General features: G+C 41.7%; 1 protein-coding gene and 1 long non-coding RNA gene across 2 annotated transcripts; one reads left to right on the forward strand and one right to left on the reverse strand.

Annotated features, from left to right (window-relative positions):
- Positions 1-1,659: 1,659 nt before the first annotated feature.
- On the reverse strand, positions 1,660-3,926 carry LOC307042436. The gene is made up of 3 exons (XR_013809113.1): positions 3,292-3,926; positions 2,083-2,174; positions 1,660-1,869 (listed from the first exon to the last, which is right to left on the reverse strand). It is a non-coding gene; the product is annotated as an uncharacterized lncRNA (long non-coding RNA).
- An 8,641-nt stretch (positions 3,927-12,567) lies between these two features.
- cyp17a1 (cytochrome P450, family 17, subfamily A, polypeptide 1) lies at positions 12,568-21,814 on the forward strand. Its single transcript, XM_079686293.1, has 8 exons — positions 12,568-12,934; positions 13,027-13,165; positions 14,533-14,768; positions 15,594-15,680; positions 16,294-16,512; positions 17,559-17,728; positions 17,953-18,056; positions 19,691-21,814. The coding sequence occupies exons 1-8, from the start codon at positions 12,620-12,622 to the stop codon at positions 19,966-19,968; spliced, it is 1,548 nt and encodes a 515-aa protein (XP_079542419.1). The 5' UTR covers positions 12,568-12,619; the 3' UTR covers positions 19,969-21,814.
- The last annotated feature ends 540 nt before the right edge of the window (positions 21,815-22,354 follow it).

The following is a 22,354-nucleotide window of genomic DNA, read 5'->3' on the forward strand; positions in this document are numbered from 1 at the left end:
TTTAAATCAATTACCAACAAATATATTCTGTAAAACCACAAAGTGAAAAGGTGAACAAAAATAAAGTAATTTGTGTGAAAGAACAAGACAAAACAACTATATACAGAAACTATTGATAAATGTTGTAATAAATATTAAAAAATCGCTCAAGTGAATAAGTTAAAAACAAACAATATATAGAAACTAGGGCCGGAACTTTAACGCGTTAATTAAGATGAATTAATTACACAAAAATTAACGCATTTTAATCGCACTTATTTTTGTACCGCGGAACGTTTCTCACTGGATGAGTTTCAGGGGTACCGATTATACTGGAGCACCAACTAACGTTGATGACTTCAGACAACAACAAACCACAGTGAACAATAGTCAAACATGAACGAAGAAGCGGTTAGACCGCTTTGGTTGGCCCCGTGGATGGGACATTTTGTTTTAAAAAACGGACGGATGGAAGCGTCGATAAGAGCAAGGTTGTTTGCAAATTATGCAAAAAGGAATTTGCATATCACCGCAGCACATCAAGCCTCAAGTATCACCTCAATGTAAAACCTATAGCAGCTAGCGTGGAAGCTAGCGTGGACGTTAGCCCGACTCGGAGTACAAGGACCCACACCCAATTCGCGTTGATCAAACAGTGGCCTATGCAACAGAGAGATTTTATTTTTCATCAGGATATTGGAAGAATAGGAGGGATTGAGGTCAATCACTGGCACTTTTTTATTTTATTTTAAATGGTACAGTACACTTTATGTTGAACTATTTATTATGTTGTTGGTGCAACTGGCACTTTATGTTGAACTGTTTATTGTTTTGGCCAAGGTTATTGAGAGAGTTGGACTGAAATTGATTCGATTTTTTAAATCAACTGTTGGTAAATCAACAAAGTCTGTTATGGCCTCTGAAGCAACAGAGAGATGTTTTCTAATAGTCAGGGTTTCCAATGTTCTGAATGTACTTGAAAGTATTGTGTTTTACTTAAAAAACAAAGTGTTATAGTTTACAGAAGGTCTACCTACCTATAGGCTACCTGAATCTCTGAAATGTACTATATTCCTAAATATGCTATTGCTACACTTTATGGCAAAAATTGCACTTTTCTGTTGGTCTTGGTTAAGTACCACCTTGAAAAAAATAAACAATGTTTTGTTGCTTAAGCTTATGTATTCAGTCATTATTCAATGGCATACTAAAATCCATGTGAAAAAAATTGCTTCTCACTGTTCTCAGGTCAAATATTTATATGTGATTAAAAATGCGATTAATTAATTACCAAACCTGTAATTAATTAGATTATTTTTTTTAATCGAGTCCCGGCCCTAATAGAAACATTTCACATCAATTACTAAAGAAAATAACAATCTGAAGAACAAAAAATCTGAAATACAGAAACTATTCATATCAATTAAATAAATCAAACAACAAGTGAAGAGAAAAAAAAGCAACTTTTCATATTAATTAAATAATAGCAGTCAAACCAGAACAAGACAAAAGCAAGCATAAAACAAACAGCTTTACTATGCATTTCATGCACGTCACATATTTATATTTTAATTGAACAATTAAAATGTCACCCTAAATGTCATGAAATAATAGTCCATGGTATTTTATGAAATCATTAATACGTTGGTTTTTATTTTGTTGTGTTTTTTTCTGAATGTCTGTCAAAAAAAATTGGAACGGCCACTAAACCTTATGAAAGGCTCCCACCAATCAAGGTGAAGGTTCTGGCGGTGAAAGTGTGCCAGGCCATTTAGAGGATGAGGGCCTTGCCTTCCTGACACCTCCCTCCACCCTGGTGCCAATTCTTGATCCGACCACAGTAGAGATAAAGTCTTCTGGGTGTTGAGGACTCTCTCCAATCAGAAGTTGCTGTAAAGAAGATGATAAATATCATAATAGAGCAACAAAATGTTGGAAAACAATATTGATATGGTTGCCTTAACACACACAGACATCAACTTATGAGAGAAGTGGAAAATATGCTACAAGGTATAAAAAACCCATGAACGCAGTTTCCAGGTTATAAAACAACATTAAATCTACTCATAGTATCACGGTATCTGATGCAAATTGGTTGCTTACATTTAATTAGATGAAGCATTGAAGGCTCCTTAAAGAATCCTGAGCTGCACTGCCTCTGATGACTCTGGTCTTGGGTCCATGTGGTTCTGGTTCTGTGGTGCATGGAGAGAACACTGTAAAGGCCTGGACACACCAATCTGACAACAAAGAACTGACACAGACGGACCCCGACAGTTGCGTCGCCTTGCGTCTCTGCGTTTTGGCCATGTGTCGCACTGGAACACACTGCAAAGACTTCAGCCGACGGCCAAGACGCACGTAGGGACTGCGCATGCATGAGTGGCAATAACTCTCCTTACCAGCAGGCGGCGGTAGTGTGTATTCGTCATTCAAAAGAGGCAACAACGGGAAGACAGACTGCGTGATAACCGAGAGAAGAAGAACAGACTAGGTGATATAAACAAACAACAAGTAGCGTGTGCGTTCCATTTTCACTCTACAACGAGAAGCTCATGGGGCTTTCCCGAACCTGTGTCGAGAGCTGGAGTTCAATGAAATCTCCGATTTGCCTTCTTAATAGTTTGTTTGGGTCCCTCACTTCCATTTCGCTTCTCATTCTTTGATTCGCTAGCTGAACAGCCAACCAGAGTGATATCTTTTGCCGAATGCCTTTGGCCGACTGCCCGCCGATTCGGCGGGTTTTCGGCCGAAAAGGCGTCGGCCCGTCTGAAAAGACACCAATCTGAGTAGGGCGTGTCGACGCTCATCGCCCACCGATGCCGATAATCGGCCTGGTGTGTCCGGGCCTTTACACCAATGATGCAAATGGGCAATGTGTGAAACATGTGGAAGAAAGTCTGAATTACATTTTAAAGGTGTGTTTTTGTCCAAGTGTGTTTGAAGCAAAGCTAATTATGATATACTTCTTTAGGTCAGATGTTTATAGTGATTTGTGTTAATACAATGAATATTTGTTTTATATTCTAAACTGCTGAAGGTGTTCCCAAATCCAAAAGAAGGTGTAGAATAACATGTATTTTGATATGAAAACTTGTCAAAGGCCAAAACATTTGCTGTGGTTTCAGACCTTGAATAAAAAAATGAAGAACATTAGCTAATAATAATGTTTTAACCCCGACTGAAACCCAACGAGAACTTAGTGAAATTAGTCTGGAAACTGAGGAGCACATTTTCTTCATCTTTTAAAACAGTTAATCACAGTCTAGTGATGTGCCCTTGTTCATTTCATTTTTTATTGTCTTTACTCACCCATCAAGCGCAGAGTCTTTGTGTTCTTCTTGTCTATAAGAGGAAGCAAGATGTTACTCTTACATATTTTTATTTCTGTAATGATGTGTTTAACAGCAGATACAACTCCCTGTATTTAGCCTTAACTGTCAATAATGTACACAAGCTATTTAATATGTAATACTGCACACTTGAGCCAAATGTGTTAATCAATAATACAACTATGTTTAAGTAACAGTTTTACATTAAGCTTTTATCCGTCAAGAAAACCTAAATTAATTGCAAATAAAAAATGTATCCTTATCTAGTTTATTGCTGGCTAGCAGCTGAAACAGTACTTGTGCAGTACAATGAACTTGCAGACACTGTAAGAGTTAAATAGGTGATGCAAGTTCACTATTAACCTTTGAATTGTAGTTGGGTAGAAGAACAAAGTAGCAAATTATTTAAATAGTTAAGTAAGGTAAAAGTCACTCAATGTTGTACTTAAGTACAGTGCATGATTAAATATAGTGAATTACTTAACATCAGTGCTTGTTCGTAGCTGCTAATACAGGTCCCAAAGATTCATTTTGCATATTTAAAAAGTATGCAAAAACACAAAAGTGGCAACAGATAACCCACAAGTACCACTATACCACAAGCACTGCATCACAAGAGTTACATGTTTAATGTTGTGGTAGCGTAAAGTAATACAGACGGTTTAGAGCATGGTGGTTACTTTATTCAGGCTTGTACTCTCCATGTCCTTTGGTAGTAGCATGACCAGTTGTGACCACATCCGGTCTCATACATCCTGTTAGCTCTATCACAATAAAAGCATAACAGCTAACACCACATCTCCCTTTCTTAAGAAAACAGAACAGACTGTCACATTTATATACTGTGACTCAGAAAATGCAAAATCAGGTGATAAACTGAAAACTCTGCAAGAACCTCAGAACATGTCATCACACTTCTTTCTGCACAATCACATAGCTATTTAATCAAAAATAGAACATTGCACTCTTAAGGCTTCTCGTGAAAAATAACAAAAACAACCACTGAGTCAGGCAATATCTTTGTGAGCATAAGTGATCTAAACATCAAAACACAAAATTATTCAACATTCGTCCCTTTTCACATTGTCTTTTTTTTCTCCCCCCCCCAGTTCACAAGTCCAGTCTGTGAGGTTTTGCCACCACTCTGCCATACCTAGTGGTAGGGCGGTGTGTGTGTGTACGGACAGGTGTGTTGGTGACTCAGGGCGTTCTGGAGAACCCGGTGTAGGCTCACCTGGTTGGGGTGGTGTGCTGGGTGTTGGAGTGTGAGGTGTGTGTGGTACAGTCTCTGGAAAAGGGACAAGATGGTGTCTGTTCCGCCTGATGGTGCCTGAAGGCCCGTCCACTATGTAGGAACGTGGAGCTGAGTGCGACGAAACCACTGTGCCTTGAGACTTTGTATCTGTAATCCACACTGGCTGATCTGGTGTGAGCTGACTTAGATCTCTCACACAGTGCCTTTTGTTGAAATTTGCAGTGTCCTTCACCCTCCTCTCCCTTTCTTTAGCTGCCACAACAGTGCTGTCTGGAAGCTCTGGGGTGAGTAGAGAGGGATGCTGGGGCACTGGAGTGCGCAGTCTCCTGCCCACGAGGAGCTGGGCAGGACTGTAGCCATTAGCAAGTGGTGTAGCTCTATAGGCCAACACAGCCAGATACGGATCCTTAGCTTTCTTTAGCAGCTGTTTCACAGTCTGAACGTGACGTTCCGCCTCCCCGTTAATCTGAGCGAACCTAGGGCTACTAGTGACATGTTTGAACCCGTAGGCTACTGCAAAGTCCTTGAACTGTTGACTGGAGTACTGGGGGCCATTGTCACTAAAAAAATTCTCTGGGACCCCATGTCTAGAGAATATTGATTTGAGATTCACAATAACATCCTGAGATCGTGTGGGAGTTAGTTTGGCAATCTCTACATACCTAGAGTAGTAGTCCACTACTACTAGGTAGTTATCATGGTTGAGTGTGAATAAATCAGAACCTAATTTTTGCCATGGTCTCTCTGGGAGCTCACTGGACATTAATGGCTCCACAGGATTGCCACGCTCTTTGATGCATGTTTTGCAATTTCTCACCAGCTCGTTTAGTTGGCCACTCAAGCCAGGCCACCGTACCGTCTCTCTGGCCCGCTCTCTGCACCTGGTCATCCCCTGATGTCCCTCGTGCAGTGCATCGAGGACAGTGTTGCGCATCGCTGTGGGAATGACAAGTCTGGAGCCCATGAGCAGGAGTCCATTATGTACAGTAAGTACAGCTCTATCAGGCCAGTAAGCTTTAACTGGACCTGTGAGCTGGCTGCGGTCAGGCCATCCTCTCTGACAGTATGACATGACCTCCGAGCAAACACTGTCTTCCTGCAGTCACTCTCTCAGTTGTGCCATGGATGTTGAGCTGGCGGGCATGCTATTGATGATTTCATCCACATAGATGTTTGTGTCTTCCATTAAGTCGTTGTCTGTCAGTTTTGAACTTGAGTTTTGACTGACAGGTGAGCGTGAGAGAGTGTCGGCTGTAAACAGGGCTTTGCCAGGTGTGTGTGAGATTGTGTAACTGTACCTCATGAGTCTGAGTCGAAACCGCTGGATCCTGGGAGGAAGTTCAGTTAGTGCCTGGTGACCTAGCAGGCTGACAAGTGGCTTGTGGTCAGTTTCCATGGCAAAATGTCTCCCAATCTCTAAAACGCTCGCACCTCCATGTCAATCCTAGCGCTTCCTTCTCCCCCTGGGCATACCTCTGTTCTGACTCTGTCATAGAGCGCGATGCGTACGCGACTGGTTTCCACTGCTCTCCCTCCTTCTGTAGGAGGACCGCACCCAGTCCGTAGGAAGAGGCATCCGCAGACAGTTTCAGCTCTTTGTTGGGGTCGTAAAGTGTCAGCACTGGAGGTGATGTGAGATCATTTTTCAGCTGGTCAAACGCTTTCTGTTGTGCACAGCCCCAGACCCACTGATACTTCTTTGAGAGAAGGTCTCTCAGCGGCTTGTCCTTTTCGGCAAGACCTGGAATGTATTTTCCCAGCTGGTTTAACATTACCAGGAAACTGCAAACCTCTCCTGTGTTGGACGGCTCTCTCATGGACATGACAGCCTTTACCTTGTCTGGGCCTGGCTGCACACCGTCAGCTGACAGAATATGACCTAGGAACTTGACTTCACGTTTGCTTAGCTCACACTTCTCCATGTTTAGTGTGACCCCGGCGTCTTGGAGCTTGTTGAGGACAGTGTGTAGTCTGATGTCGTGCTGCTGTTGATCTCTCCCCCAGATGAGGAAATCATCCATGTGACATACAACCCCCTGCAGCCGGTCGATAATCACTGACATGCGCCGCTGAAAATGTTCTGGGGCTGACGCTATGCCGAAGGGCAGTCTGTTAAAGTAAAAGCGCCCAAAGGGAGTTATGAACGTTGTGTACAGTGACGACTCGGGGGATAATGGAATCTGCCAAAATCCTCTGTTGGCATCTAACTTGCTGAAGATCTGGGCTCCTGCCAGAGATCCAATTGTCTGCTCAACTGAAGGCAATATGTATTTCTCTCTGCGAACTGCTTCTTTGAGGCGGGTGAGGTCGACGCAGATGCGCACTGAGCCAGTCTTTGTAGGCACCGGAACCATGCCCGAACACCAGTCGGTCGACTTTTCAACTCTGGAGATGACCCCAATGTCCTCCATTTTTTTGAGCTCCTCTTTCACTTTGTCGAGTAGAGGGATGTAACCCCGTCTAGGTGGGGCCAGGGAATAGGGAATAGCGTCTGGCCTGAGTTTAATAGTGTATGGCTGCTACATCATACCTAAACCCTGACACAACTTTGGGTAGGACTCTTCCATCTCTGACTTGTCTATGCTGTCTACTCCAGTGCATGACATTAAGGATTTTGGGAGATGGCCCTGTGGGCCATCTAAGCTAATTTACAGATGGCCCTGAGCCCAATAGAGATTGCCCTGAAAAATGCGTGCGGACGAAATGCCACGAAGGGTTTGGGGGGCCTCCCCCTAGAACATTTAGATTTTTTCAGGTCTTAGATGCTGTCTGGTGCATTCTCTAGACTGAATTATAAGATGAACCACCACAATATTATATTGTACAATTTCAATTTTATTCTTCATTTCACTTGTTTGTTTGTTCTTGTTTGTGTTTGCTCGCTTGCATGCCCTGCATAGCTATAAGAAATACTTAAGTTGTTGGTCAAGACACTTTCCATCTGATGAAGGCAAATGCCTTCCCAGATGTAAAAAAGTAGAAAACATTACATTCAGTTGTAACTGCCAAAACAAACATTATTTACACTATTATGGACCCTATTAAAAATGTTTGTAATGTTATCTACTGTAAGTTGGTCAAACGAATGCCTCCTCATCCGGAAGCTGACCGAGCAGACCCGAGCAGCAGTCGAGAGGAGCCGAGCGCATCCGCGAAGCACACAAAATGGCGACGTCAGAGTTCCCGTTAGCCGGCAAATCTAAATCTCTTCACAATAATTTCCCTTTAGTGCAATACCGCTTCAGTTGCGCCACTTATGTGACAGACAAGAAGAGTATGTGACAGACAAGAATAGTCAATTCTAATGTCTAACACTTAATGTGGAGAAAGAGATGTCCTGTATGGGTTGATTGTGCGTTGATCTGTTGGTAATGCCTCGGGGTTCCGGTGGGCATGTAAACAAATGCATAATGCTGCGCTATACTTTGTGGCCTCACCCAGTTGCATAGCGACGCTTATTGTTTAGGTGTCTTTTAATAAGCAGGTAGTCCTATCATTAACTAGAACTAGCTGGATCTGATCGATATGGACATAAACGTGAGTGAAGTTTAATCTGACGGGAGCTGCTGCTGACGAGTCGACATGCAGCACTGCATGATCACATGCAGCGGTGAGCGGACAAAACACACACTTCAGGTTAGAATATCACACAAGCTATTTTAATAACCTCTGAAACTACCTAAACTAGTTATAGATATGTTTAGTTTTACTGTCGGGTCACTCATTACTGGATCCGCGAGCTGCTGGCATAATAGATTGCCCGATCGGGCAACCAGCAGGTGAGGCTTCATTGCCCGAGCTAAATACTAGATGGCCCCGGGCCATCGGGCAGCCCTTAATGTCAAGCCCTGTACTCTGTAGACTAGTTTAAGCTTTACACTTGCTGGTCTGCTTAACAAGGCTACGTTTAAGTCATTGACAACGTAAACATCCTCCTGTATCACCTGCTCTCCTTTGCATAGTGACTCTCTGTATCTGCCTAAAACAGATAGATGCATGCGACCTGGGCTAAATAGTGGTCTGTCAGGCTTAGCTAACTGTGTGTTGCTCTCAGCAATGGCATAGTAGGTCTGGGCTGGAATAACTGAGACATCAGCTCCTGTTTCTATCTTAAACCTGACCTTATGGTCCCTTATAGTCAAATCAGCATACCATGGGTCTAAACCTGCATCTACTGAGCCTAGGAACAAGGGAGTGTCATCATCATCATCATAGCAACTTTCTGTTTCTACAGCATGTACTGCTTTGGTAGATTTACATACTTTACTGTAATGACCTCTCTTTCCACATGCATGACATGTAGGCCTGTCACGATAATTAATTTTGTTGGACGATAAATCTGGAAATTATTGCGATAAACGATAATATTGTCGGCACCGTTTTAAGACCATTTTAGACATAATGATAATATATAATAATAATTCAAGTACATCCTTTCAAACATAACTTTTTATTGAACATTCAACATTGCAAATGAAATGTGAAATAATATTAAAATATATAAATTATATATAATAAATAAAACAAATTAATTCAATTATAATTAATTAATTAAATCACACAACCAAAACAATAAATTAAATAGTCAGGCTGGAAAACAGAGCTCTCTCTCTCATATATATATATATATATATATATCTGCTAGGGCATACAATGCAGTAATGAAAGCGACTACAGCCTCGTTTGGTTGCTGCACTCTCTGATTGAATCTTGCCCTCTCATATATCACGTTCTTTCTAGGCAAAAAGTACGTTTCAAGTATGGGTTTTACCGAAGTGTACTGCTGTCTCTGTGCGTCGGATAAATTATGACCCCGTAGGATGTCGTCTGCTTCATCCCCCATGCAGTAGATCAGCGTGTTCACCTGGTTAGTTTCTGTGCTAAGATGGAGGTTGCTGGCCAGTCTGAATCTCTCGAACCTGCGTATCAATCGCTCCCAGTCCTGAGGCTTTGCAAAGTTGAATGCTTCAGGTGGTTGGATGGTGAACGTAGCGTTCGGAGGAGCGTTAGCATTAGCCTGTAGCTGGGGAGGTTGTGGAGGCTGTGCAGCCGGTGCGGCTAACATCTCGCCGCTTGCAGACGTTAACTTTCCACAACTCTCTTTCCAACTTCAACCTAGCTCTTTACCGCTGCCCACGTTCTGACACCATGTCGTGGTAGCGTAAAGTAATACAGACGGTTTAGAGCATGGTGGTTACTTTATTCAGGCTTGTACTCTCCATGTCCTTTGGTAGTAGCATGACCAGTTGTGACCACATCCGGTCTCATACATCCTGTTAGCTCTATCACAATAAAAGCATAACAGCTAACACCACAGAGGTTAGCATTAATAACTGGCTGTTAGCATCCTTTGGTACCTAAACAGGAGTAGTCATACTGCAGTTAGCTGCTATAAACAACATGACAAGCTTGGCACTTTTCCCGTTAGCGCAGTGTGCTAACATTAGCATGTTAGGGCTGACTGGATAAGCTGCTAAGCTGTATCCTTTAATGTGTAAATTAATATCAGTTATCACGCCAGTAAACAGTCTATGAACAAACTGAAACGGTGTGTTATACTTTTAAAAAGTGTTCATTTGACACTTTAAAGTTCAACTGTTTAGGGAGAGATGTTAGCCAAACAGCGCAATGCTAACGGGCTAAGGCTGCTAGCTGCTAGCAGCCATAGCCCGTTAGAAGCTGTATCCTTTAATGTGTAAATTAATATCAGTTGTCACGCCAGTAAACAGTCTATGAACAAGCTCAAACGGTGTGTTATACTTTTTAAAAGAGTTCATTTGACACTTTAAAGTTCAGGTGTTTATGGATACATGAACTTACCCTAGCAGGAGTCAGAGCAGAATAAATCTCCCGGGCTTGGTGGTGTGACGCATCTGCTATTATTGATGCGTTCAAGGACACTCACGGCCCGTCTACACTACAGGCATAAAAAAATCTTGAAGCTGGGCGTGTCTGAAGCTTGGCGATTTTTTGCGAGTAACGCGACCAACAACCAATCACATGAATCTCCCGCCCCCGACATACAAAGCAATAGCAATGTTAAAACGAAGTAAACTGGATATAAACTCTCCAAACAGGCGAAAAACCTACCAGTTTCACCCACTGTCTCTGCCACCTCCCTCCATGCCTGGTTCCTCCGGTTTGTATCCCGGTAAATAGTTCTGGTCGTAAAGAACCGGGTGATTTGCTACTGTAATATCTTGTTTGGAATATGAGGAAATGAACTGCGGTCTGGCTCTCCCAGCTTGCACGCGGTTTGATTGGCTGCGCTTGCACTGGCGGGATTTGCATAAACGGGATTTGATTGGCTGATGCCAAGCATCGAGCCTCAAAAGTTGAACATTGTTCAACTTTTGATGCCGATAGATGCTTGTGATGCTTGCAAAGCCATGCCATGCTCCCCACAATGCAGTTCGGCGAAGATTAAAAATCTTCTACGTCACCCCATTCAAGTGAATGGGCGAAGCGTTGAAAGCATTTTTCGATGCCTGTAGTGTAGACGGGCCGTCAGAAATGCGAAAGTTACAGATGAAGAGCGCTGGAAAAGAGACTAAATTAGAGTATTTGTTGTATTTATGTTATATATTTGTTTAATAATATAATTTGTTTAACTCCACAGTGTACAAATGTGAGTGGTTAGGATCCATTATCAAAAACACCGTCATGCATAAAGACTTACATGCAGAAACAGCCTTGAACGTGTCAGTTGGAGCGATGACATCATCGTGTTCCATGACACGTGTTAGAGATCAAAGGTTTCCATTGTTCTGAATGAGAGATAAACCTGTTACATGTGAACGTTTTGTGGAAGAACCGTAAGAGATATCTGTGAAATTTCAAAACGTGAAGCATGTCAAGGAAGTTGAGTATCTGAATTGTAATTTTTGTGTACTTTCGGGTTAATGATGTGGCCTTTTTGGCAGTTTAACTAAAGGTGTGCGGCTGCTACCGTGAGGAAATATCAGCCTGAAATTACAATGGGTTTAATGTTTTTGTCACTTCATGCCCTCAATAGGCATTTTGTTTAATTATTTTTGCTTAATTATTTGTCATTTTTCAAGCTACTTTTCAAGCAAGTTTTCCTACGTTTGTCATGAAAAATTATGTCTCAGGAATGTAGGGTTTGGGAATTATGGCAGTTTTAAAAAATATATATGAAGGCACATTTCAAACTGCCCTCCACTCTAAATCTGACATCACGCACTCGTTAAAGTTCAAGGGTTAAAAATGGGATGAATTATGGGATGTATCTCTGGAATTATGAAAGTTATGAACGAGAAAAGTAATAGCAATCGATTCCCGACCGAGCTGAACGTTTCTGATGTTTGAACGGAGTTTCTGCGATGTTCAATGCGGGAGGAGAAGAGGGCCAAAATAAGTCGGCGGAATAATAAACTTTTTGTGCGTGGAATAACTTTTAGTTGGAATGCTGTTAACAGCATTCCCACTCAATTAGAAACCTTTACATGTGCCTTTACACATACGAGTAATTTCCCTTGGTGTATGGTGCATACATAAACACAGTCAAAGATAGGAAATAAGGTATTTTTGTATACAAATATGCAAAACATTTGGAGTGTTGGGCATGACTGACGGTACTTAAATAAAATAATAAAAAACTTAAACACAAAGGTGTTAACTGTTGCATTTTAATCAATTATAAACTGCAGTATTCAAACTAGCCCTTTCATTTTGTTTATAAAGTGTTGCGTATAAATATACCATTGTATGATAACATGAAATGATCTGCAAAGCCATCAGGTAATGGATCTGGGATCAGCGAGTGGACCCGGCCTCAGTGCAGTGTGGCTCCTCTCTGCTGACAGCTGTGTCCGGGTTAAGGTTAAAGGTCCTGTTACGGTTTTTGCAAGGATTCAATTAATCAAGTATGATCTTATCTTGTTTAGGTTGGCCCAGCCTTACACACTGCGAGTGAAGGCTGTGGCATTGAAGGAGTGTATAAAGGCGTGTGTGTGCAGCAGTTGGGGGGCTTCCTGAAGAACCCCTCTCTGTGACGCCTGGCCTCCCTTTGTCAGGGCCCTCTGTTGTGGATATGGCTTGGTTCCTGTATCTGTGTGTATTTTTGGTGGTGGGCCTGGTTTTGTTAGCTCTGCAGTTGAAGCTCAGAATGTCCGCACATGGCCCCCAGGAGCCCCCTCATCTCCCAGCACTGCCTCTGATCGGTAGTCTGCTCAGCCTGAGGAGCCCGCACCCCCCTCATGTGCTTTTTAAAGAGCTGCAGCAGAAATACGGACAGACGTACTCTCTGATGCTGGGCTCCCACTGTGTCATCGTAGTCAACCAGCACACGCACGCGAAAGAAGTCCTCCTGAAGAAGGGGAAGATATTCGCCGGAAGACCAAGAACTGTGGGTAAACCTCCTCTCCTTGTCTCCATGTTAGCATTAGCAGCAGCAGTCATTGATGTTTTCCCTTTTCCATCCTGTGCTGTGTGATGAAGGTGACCACAGACATTCTGACCAGAGATGGGAGAGACATTGCATTTGGAGACTACAGCGCTGCCTGGAGGTTCCACAGGAAGATCGTGCATGGAGCTCTGTGCATGTTTGGGGAGGGCTCTGCCTCCATCGAGAAGATCAGTGAGTACACAGGACTCCTCTGGTCACATGATGCTTCAGACAGCTTTACTGAGAAGTCTAAAAGGGAGTTTTAGGTCAGTCCTCCCATTACAAAAACATGCTGTCTTCCCTCTTTGTATTTCAACATGCGAATGCTTTTGGTTTTATATTCCTCTAAGATTTTTTTTCCAAAAACGACTGATAATGACTAACTTCATTATACATTCGCTATTTTCTAAAAAGATCCTAAACCCAAAGGTATTCACTATACCACCAAAGAAGTCAAAAGAAACAGAATTCTCATTTGAGAAGTCAGAAATCTTTTCGGCATTTTTCTTAATCATTATTCAAAGTTAATAATTACTTGTGTCCATGGACTAACAGATGACCCTCTGTTTTTATCATTTTGCACTTTGTGATTTTGTTTAGGATGTTGAGATTTGATCCATGGATGTAATGCATGGCATGTATGAAGGAGCTGTAGTGTAGGATTATGTTCCATTGTCCGAATAACAATGCTCACATGTCAGCAATATTACAATATAAAAGATAGAATTGGAGGATGAAACCCTCTTTATTGGTCACACATGCAGAGCACACAGCACACACAGTGACATGTGGTCTCTGCTTTGAACCCATCCTAGTACCAGGAGCAGTACTCACATATGAAAGAGTGTTAAACAAGCCATACACAGTACCTGCACCATCCATTGTAGAATGTAAGTACATTTATTCATGTACTTGTACTTACTGTACACAATACAATATTTAAAAACACAAATTAATGTATACTTGTGCTGCACTACAGTTCAGAGAACTATATTCTACTGTTCCCTTCGCTACATCTATCTGACAACTTTAGTAGCTTAGTAGATCAGAGTTGTACATAGTATTATCATTTTATAAGACATGAAGCATTGTTACACTGAACATTAAAGCACCCAACAGTGTAAAAAGTAGTTTAAAAAAAAACATCTGATGCAGAAATGACACAAAAATGATGCAGGATGAATGCTGTGATACTTAAAGTACAGTTTGCTGCAAATACTTCTTGACTTTGGGTAAGATTTAAAATGTGAAACTCTTACTTGCAATGGAATATTTCTAACTTGAGACTCTGCTACTTTTACTAAAGTAAAAGGTCTGATTGCATTGTTGCACTGCGGGAGGGGGGTCTGCACTGCGCATATGTGCATGTGTCTCTTGGTGATGAATGAACATGTCAGCCAGTGCAACAGTGAGGCTCACTGATTAGTTTACCTCACAGAGGAAGGACACACACAGTACAGGTGAACGTGTGTGTCCACTCTTCAGACAGTAAACATTGTGAAGGTGTGTGTCCTGTGTCTGCTTTTTATGTGAAGGTGTGTGCCCTGTGTCCTTCTCAGTCCATACCCAGGCCGGGTCTCTGTGCTCCATCCTGTCGGAGGCAGCAGCTGCTGGGCTGGCTCTGGATCTGTCCCCTGAGCTGACCCGGGCCGTCACCAACGTGGTCTGCTCGCTGTGCTTCAGCTCCTCCTACAGCCGAGGAGACGAGGAGTTCGAGGATATGCTGCGCTACAGCCAGGGCATCGTGGACACGGTGGCCAAGGACTGCCTGGTGGACATCTTCCCCTGGTTACAGGTACACAGCAGGGACATTAAACAGCATGTCATGTGACAATAAGCTAATAAACAAGAACACTAAAGTAATGACAGGATACTTGCATGAAGACAAAAAAGGTGCACCATGGGTATTTTTTAACATCAGTAATATTAACACTCATGCCATTGCTGTGCACAAATAAAGAAAAGAAAAATGTTGTGACCTGCCACAATCTGAGGAGCAGTGAGTGACTACACACACACACACACACACACACACACACACACACACACACACACACACACACACACACACACACACACACACACACACACACGTACATCATTTTATGTACATTACATTCATTTTTGTATTATCATCATTTTGATTTGGTCTTTCCTATGACATAATATTGTCAACATGATTGTTTACTGCTTTCCCACCTTGTACAATGTGTCTTTGGTAATACTGTATTTTTGACATGGAAATAAAGGTTCATTGACTCTTGAAAAACCTAGCCTAATGGTATATTACCGCATTTCCCATACATCCCATAGATACGTGTATGTCATAAAGCCTCTGGGGGAACAGTCCTCTCCTGCTGCTGACTACAGCCCACATGACGGTGAATAACATGGCTGTTTCTTTACAGCAGACACACTCAACCAAAGGTTTCTGATGTTAAAAGTAATTTAAGCAATGGGCTATATAAACCCACTATGACCATACAACCCATCTGGAGTCAAATAACAAGAATACTGGGAAAACAAAAGGGGAAACTGCAACATAGAGAAAATATATTTACTTTTGTGATATATATGATGTATTATCATGCTGTATATGACATCTGACTCTCTCTCACAGATTTTTCCAAATGCAGACCTGCGTCTTCTGAAGCTGTGTGTCTCCATCAGAGACAAACTTCTACAGAAGAAATATGATGAACACAAGGTACAGCATAGTGATATGCATACAATCTGTCTCTAGTGGCAACAATGGTTATCGTTTACAGGTGAGATAATCAAGCTGCCAACAAATACCCACAGTTTATATAATCTTTATATAATTGTCACTGATAAAATAGGGAAGAAATATAAAGTTGCACACTTTTAATGAGTTCAAATTATTTGTTTTAAACATTTCTTTTACCTAAGTAATTATTTTTTTCAGATTCGGAATGTCTTTTTCCGGATCTCAAATATTTTGTCTTGTTCAGATCGTTTTTCCCTTTTTAAGTCGTGTTTTTTTAATTTCAGAAAACAGAAAACATATCTGAATGCGAATAAACACAAATGAAAAAAAATAATGTAATCAATATTTCGGCCCAGATTTAACTCCATACCGCTAAGACCTGTATTTCGTTGCATCGCATGACGTTTCATACGAGTCAATTAAAAACAGTTTGAGGGAACGGGCTGAGAGACAGTGGAAAACAAGCAGCGATCCAACAGCATCACACCTCATGCTTCAGGAGCAACACGTGATAGTAATTCTCACCGCGCTGAACCCGGCTCACAACAATTGATTGATGATGATTGTGATGTGTGTTGTGTCCATTGACTAGGCGGACTACAATGACCAGGTGCAGCGGGACCTGCTGGACGCGCTCCTGAGGGCCAAACGCAGCGTCGACAACAACAACACAGCAGAGACCAGCGCAGAGTCTGTAGGCCTCAGCGAGGACCACCTCCTCATGACTGTGGGGGACATCTTTGGAGCCGGTGTGGAGACAACCACCACAGTGCTGAAATGGGCCATCGCCTACATCCTCCATCACCCTCAGGTAGGATCAGCAGCACAGTGCACCACAGATGGCTCTGCCTGGGCTGTGAAGGGCTTTATTTCCTCCTCCATATATTGTGTGTTTGGAGGACTCCCTTTAGCAGTAATGTACCTGGACCTGTATTCTTCTGGCTCACACACGCTTCACGCTCTGTCTGAATTCAGTTAGAGTTTGACTTAGTGTTTAAGTTGGCTATTCAACTTGCCTTTCTTTGACTTTTACTAATATAACTGAGCTGGTTCCTCTGCACTCCACTAGAAGCTACTCTGACTCTATTCAAAATAGGGTAAGTCATTATATTTCCACATTTAAGTACTCAGACCTTGTACTTGAGTTAAAGTAGAAGTAACACAGTGTAGGAATACTGCATTCAAAATGTTGCTCAAGTGAAAGTGGAAAATAATTATCATCAACATATAGTTAAAGTACCAAAAGTAAAAGATTGATCCATTTCAGAATAATATATATATGATTTATAATGATTGATCATTAAAGTGTTCTCAAACCTGGTAAAGGTGCAGCTAGTTTGAATGACTTTGTATACTGCAGGGTAGCTTGTGGATTTACTCCAGGTGGAACTAAAGTCTGATTTAACACTTGATTATATTTCACATCATTCATCCACATCTGTGAAGTGACTAGAGGTATTAAATACATGTAGTGGAGTAAACGTACACCAATTACTTCTGAATTGTAGAAGGGTAGAAGTACAAAGTTGCATAACATGGACATACTCAAGTAAAGTACAAGTCTCTCAAAATTGTACTTCAGCACAGTACTTCTGAGTCAATGTTGGTAGTAACTAAACAGTAAACACCACTGGTCATTTCACTCCCCATGTGAGTCTAGGTTATGATTTTGAGGAAGTATGTCAGCTTTATTAAATGGCTTATTAGGTTATCACAGTATTGCACTTAGTAAGTTTGACTATGATTCACACACACACACCATCGTAAATGTGTATTGTTGGTACAGAACGTGGATATTCATGACTGTGTGTGCGTGTTTGTGTGTATGTGTGTGTGTGTGTGTGTGTGTGCGTTCAGGTGCAGAGGCATATCCAAGAGGAGCTGGACAGAAAGGTGGGGGGGGACCGCCCCCCCCAGCTCAGTGACAGGGGGAGTCTGCCCTACCTGGAGGCCACCATCAGGGAGGTGTTACGGATCCGCCCTGTGGCCCCTCTGCTGATCCCACATGTGGCCCTCAGTGACACCAGGTACACTCAGGGGCCTTTACCCCCCCCCCCCCCCCTCTGACACACAGGAAGGAAATCATTTAGGTGATCAACATCGCAGCAGTTTACTGATAAATACTGATCACATGACTGCTCGGGATTCCTTATGGAAAATTGTGCTTAATATTAATCTTTACAAAGATATTTTTGTCAGGCATCGCCAAGCAGACCTGCAATCACTGAACCACTGTGTGTCATCTGTGCAGCATTGGGCCCTTCACAGTGAGGAAGGGGACCAGAGTCGTCATCAACCTGTGGTCCCTGCACCACGATGAGAAGGAGTGGAAAGACCCTGAGCTCTTTGACCCTGGTGAGAGGACACTGTGTCCAATGTGTGCCATATCTTTTCCAAGAACAGGAGGCACTGAAGTGTGATTCAAAGTTGGCATTGAGGAGAGCCTTTCTCATTCCTGCTGGGAGAAAGCTTTTGACAGATAATACCTGAACTCAAGAAAGATCCAGATTTCTGACAATTCAAAGGATTAAGCCATCTCTGTTATTGTTATTAGGACACAGGATGTAGAGTTAACATTGAGTGTTCATTGGCTATCAACCACCTAGAGCAATGATAATATAGTGGGATTATCCTTTTAAATAAGAACATTTAAAACATGGATACTATTAAACGTAGTGTCTACAGAGTTAGTATCAATGGAATGTCCTTATTGGTGCTATTATCTCTTCAGAAATAAAACTCTAGTTGCTCAGGATACTATGTCATCTTGCAGGGATAAGTGGTTGTTGTTCTAAATCAATTCAGCTACTTATATTGTATTCGGGTGAAAACCTGAACAAATGGAACAATAATAATAGCTACATTGTTTATTTTTGAAATTAATACGAAATGACCTTTTAAGATAGTACAGATAGCACTTTATCTTCTGTACTTTAACCTAAATTCCTTAACATTTTTGGCAGGAAAAAATGTTAAATCAAACAGTTTTCCACATGTGGACCACCTACACTGAAAAAACTTTAATTAAATGTATTAGGTCAAGAGATTTCACATAACTGTATTAGGTGAGTTGAAAGCAATAATATTCAGTTTAAATGCAAAATATTAGGTTCAACTTAATATTATTGCTTTTGACTAACCTTATACAGTTATAAGGTTAGTTATACATAACTTACCTTATAACTGTATAATCCATTTAATTAAAGGTCACCTATCATGCTATTTTTAGGCAATAGCATAGGTCTCAGATATATACAAAAAACATGTATATGAAATGTTTTGCTCAAAATACCAAACAGATCAGTGATCACCCATTATAGCCATGCCTCGTGTCCTATATTTCCACCCTATTACTAAAGTGCTGATTCTGGGTATAAAGCTTTAAAAAAAAAAAGAAATGTAAAAAAAAGGGGGGGGGGGGATTCTACCGGCAGATTGTCAGCGAAACACTGCCGTGATTAAACGCCATATCTTGTTCAAAACCACATTACGGATTATTTCTGAAACAGTATGGAGCTCAAGGATTTACCACAAGGAAAGTACCTTTTTATATCCGGCTTCTTTACACATACTCTCTCCAGTATAGGTTAGCTCTGAGTGTTAGCGATGCTTGCTAATTTAAACAAAGACCATATTACGTCCAAAATACGTTGCGCATTGTTTCTGATAGCAACGTTTCTGATAGGGCCGTGGGCGTAAAGCCAGCCCACATTTCTTATTATGTAATATCGGCAGCAAATCAGAATCAGCTCCGTTGTAGCCCCGTTTTTAGAGATTTGCGCATGGAGGAAAGGAGAGAGGGTTTTATTTTCTGACACTGTGAGTCTCCTCACACACCGGGGACACATATTTATGTATAAAAGACATCAGAAAGTGTATTTTGCATGACAGGTCCCCTTTAAAGTCAGATTCAGTTTTTTCAGTGTGTGAGCCACAGTCTGGTGGTTGAACCTGCTTGTGTTGTTGTGACTCGGTTTGTTCCTCTGCAGCTCGCTTCCTGAACAGTGAGGGCACCGGAGTGAGGGTCCCGTCCAGCAGCTACCTGCCGTTTGGAGTGGGGGTCAGGGTGTGTCTGGGCGAGGCCTTGGCTAAGATGGAGCTCTTCCTCTTCCTGTCGTGGATCCTGCAGCGCTTCTCCCTCTCCGTCCCCACAGGGCACTCTCTGCCCAGTCTCCAGGGGAAGTTTGGCGTGGTCCTCCAGCCGGCGCGGTACAAGGTGACCGCCACCCCCAGACCGGGCTGGGAGAGCGGCCACGTGTCCATTTAGGACCAGACAGTCTTCTCTACCAAGCATCATCATGCAGATCATGAACCGGACATTTACTAGCATCTCTTTGTATGCATGACATCTTTGTTTCTTCCCAATCTAACACAATCTTTCCAAACAGTTTCATACTATATTTATAAGTGATATTTCATTTCATTTGTTCTACTCCTGTGACATACTTCACTGAATAATCTACATGTCTACACTTATGGTTTCATATTCAATAGGGGACACAATATTCCTCTTGCTGCCACAAAGGTTTGGGAAAGCACATTTACTCTGCAGATAAGAGTCATTTCAATGATCTTTTAGGCATTCACTGAACGACCATGTGTATAAGGGGTACTCCAACTTGTGTGACCAAAGGTTAGTGTGAAGGCGACCTCTTAACAGCATGTTCAAAAGTGACGCAAGAAAAGCCTGTGTTGAGTCAACTCAACCTATGGGAGTGGTTTACCTAAAATAAGTTTAAAGGAACAATGGGCACTCAGTGTGTGGAGGAACGTCACCTGTACTTAGATAGCTGTGTGTCCTTATAAGACATAGCCTACAGCCCAGGGCTAGAGAGCTTTCTCTTATTCAAAATGCCGGCAGTTTTTACATTCCTCAAAGCATTCTGAGCAGAGAATCTAGTCACTTCTAATGAAACCTGAGCACTCACAGACTGTAATGGCAATTATTGCCATTGCCATTATTACAAAGGTGAGGTTTAGAGTGATCCATATGCAGACACATAACAGATGATTTCCGGTCAATGCAGTTTAGTTTGATGTTTATTCTGAGTTGTACAATACCAGGGTTCAATCTTCCAGTGAATGTTTGTTGTGAGGAGTGGCGTAGCCACCATAGGGTCCAACCAGTTTAGTCATTGACCCACCCTGAGAAAGCTTCGGTGTAATTGTTAACATTTTTTATTATTATTATTATTATATTATACTCAATTGTATTCACCCATTGAGAATATCCAAGCATTCAAAGTGAAATTCAAGTGAACAAATATCGAGTGGAATTTCTGTTGTATGTGTTTTATCCTCTGAATGGAACTAATTTCTGGTAAAAACTGGTTGAGGTGGTATGAAGATTTTCCCTGGGTTGAAAACAGGCAAGTAGGGACTCACTTTTTTACATTACATTGCATTTAGCTTTTCTGTAGAATGTGCAGACATTTCCCCAGCCCAGGAGCTGAAGGTGCATTTACGTGGGATGGATATGTAGACTGGAAGCACCTGCGTAACTCGTTGGAGAGACATAAAAAAAGCGAGGACCACTGCAAGTCCATGAGCAGGTTTGAATGCTCCAACCTTGCTGTTACCTAGTGCAATACAAGAGTTACCAAACGATTGTAAATAACCCAATTTGTGTTCTTGGAAACTGAAAAGGGTATTACATTGTTTTTGTTTCTTTCGTTGCAGTTGTAAATATGTCTTAAAATTATATTTAGGTTAGCTTCCTGTTTTATTTAGATGCTTTTATTTAGATGCTTTTATTTTGAAGGCGAGTTTACGCTGTTGACAGGAAGTAGTTGTTGCTATGGAAACAACGTGACAAAAGGAGCGGAGATTAATCAACATATAAACACGGAGAAAGTGAAGGATAAAGTTTATGTTTAAGTCTAGCACCCCCCGAAGAGGCACAAGGTTGGTATTAACTATAATATAAACATGTGGATTTTGTGCTAATTCGTTTATATGCTGTTTTGTAGCTTTGCTGTCTGTTTACAGTTAACTTTTGGTAATATGCTAAAGTGATTCTAATACGGAGGGAGCCTAAATGTATTTGTTGTTTTTGTGTCTTTATAGCCCTTACATTGATATTGGAGTTTTCAATACATTCATATCATCATTCAGGTCCTCGACCATTATTTGGAGGGAATGCTACAACAATGCTTGTCCATGTGCATTATTATATATTATTATTATAGGCCAGGCCTACCTTAAAGTCATTTTTCCCCCTGGGAAAAAGCTGGCCCCCTATTTTATACAGGCCCGCCCTAAATTACATTTCTGCCTACGCTACTGGTTGTGAGCATCTGCCGTGTCTGGGTAGAACTTTCCGGTCACCCATGACCCTATTTATACACCCTCTGCAGCTAACCCCCGCCACCAAGTGTTCAAAAATAATATGGCAAGATAAATATAAACAAAATAAACTGGCATGCCAACAATACACATAAATGGCTCCTACACAGACAGTGGTGTGAAGTAAGAAGTAGTAAGGGAGTATAGTAGGAGTATGTAGCGTGTATACAAGATCATTCTGCTGACTCCCATTCATCGGCTTTACAACACTGTCGATTGTTCTTTTTTAACATTCAAACATAAAAAATAACAATGAACATTAATCTGAATGAGGGAGGTGATTTATTATCATTACAACGTAATTTCCC

This window comes from Notothenia rossii (assembly GCF_949606895.1).
Source record: "Notothenia rossii genome assembly, chromosome: 6".
In the NCBI taxonomy this organism is placed as follows: domain Eukaryota; kingdom Metazoa; phylum Chordata; class Actinopteri; order Perciformes; family Nototheniidae; genus Notothenia; species Notothenia rossii.

Bases quoted from the DNA above. Each gene is read 5' to 3' on its own strand.
- cyp17a1 (XM_079686293.1), top strand. From the start codon at position 12,620: ATGGCTTGGTTCCTGTATCTGTGTGTATTTTTGGTGGTGGGCCTGGTT. The intron at 12,935-13,026 runs GTGGGTAAACCT...TGTGTGATGAAG, and splicing joins TCGCCGGAAGACCAAGAACT to GTGACCACAGACATTCTGAC. The intron at 15,681-16,293 runs GTACAGCATAGT...TCCATTGACTAG, and splicing joins AGAAATATGATGAACACAAG to GCGGACTACAATGACCAGGT.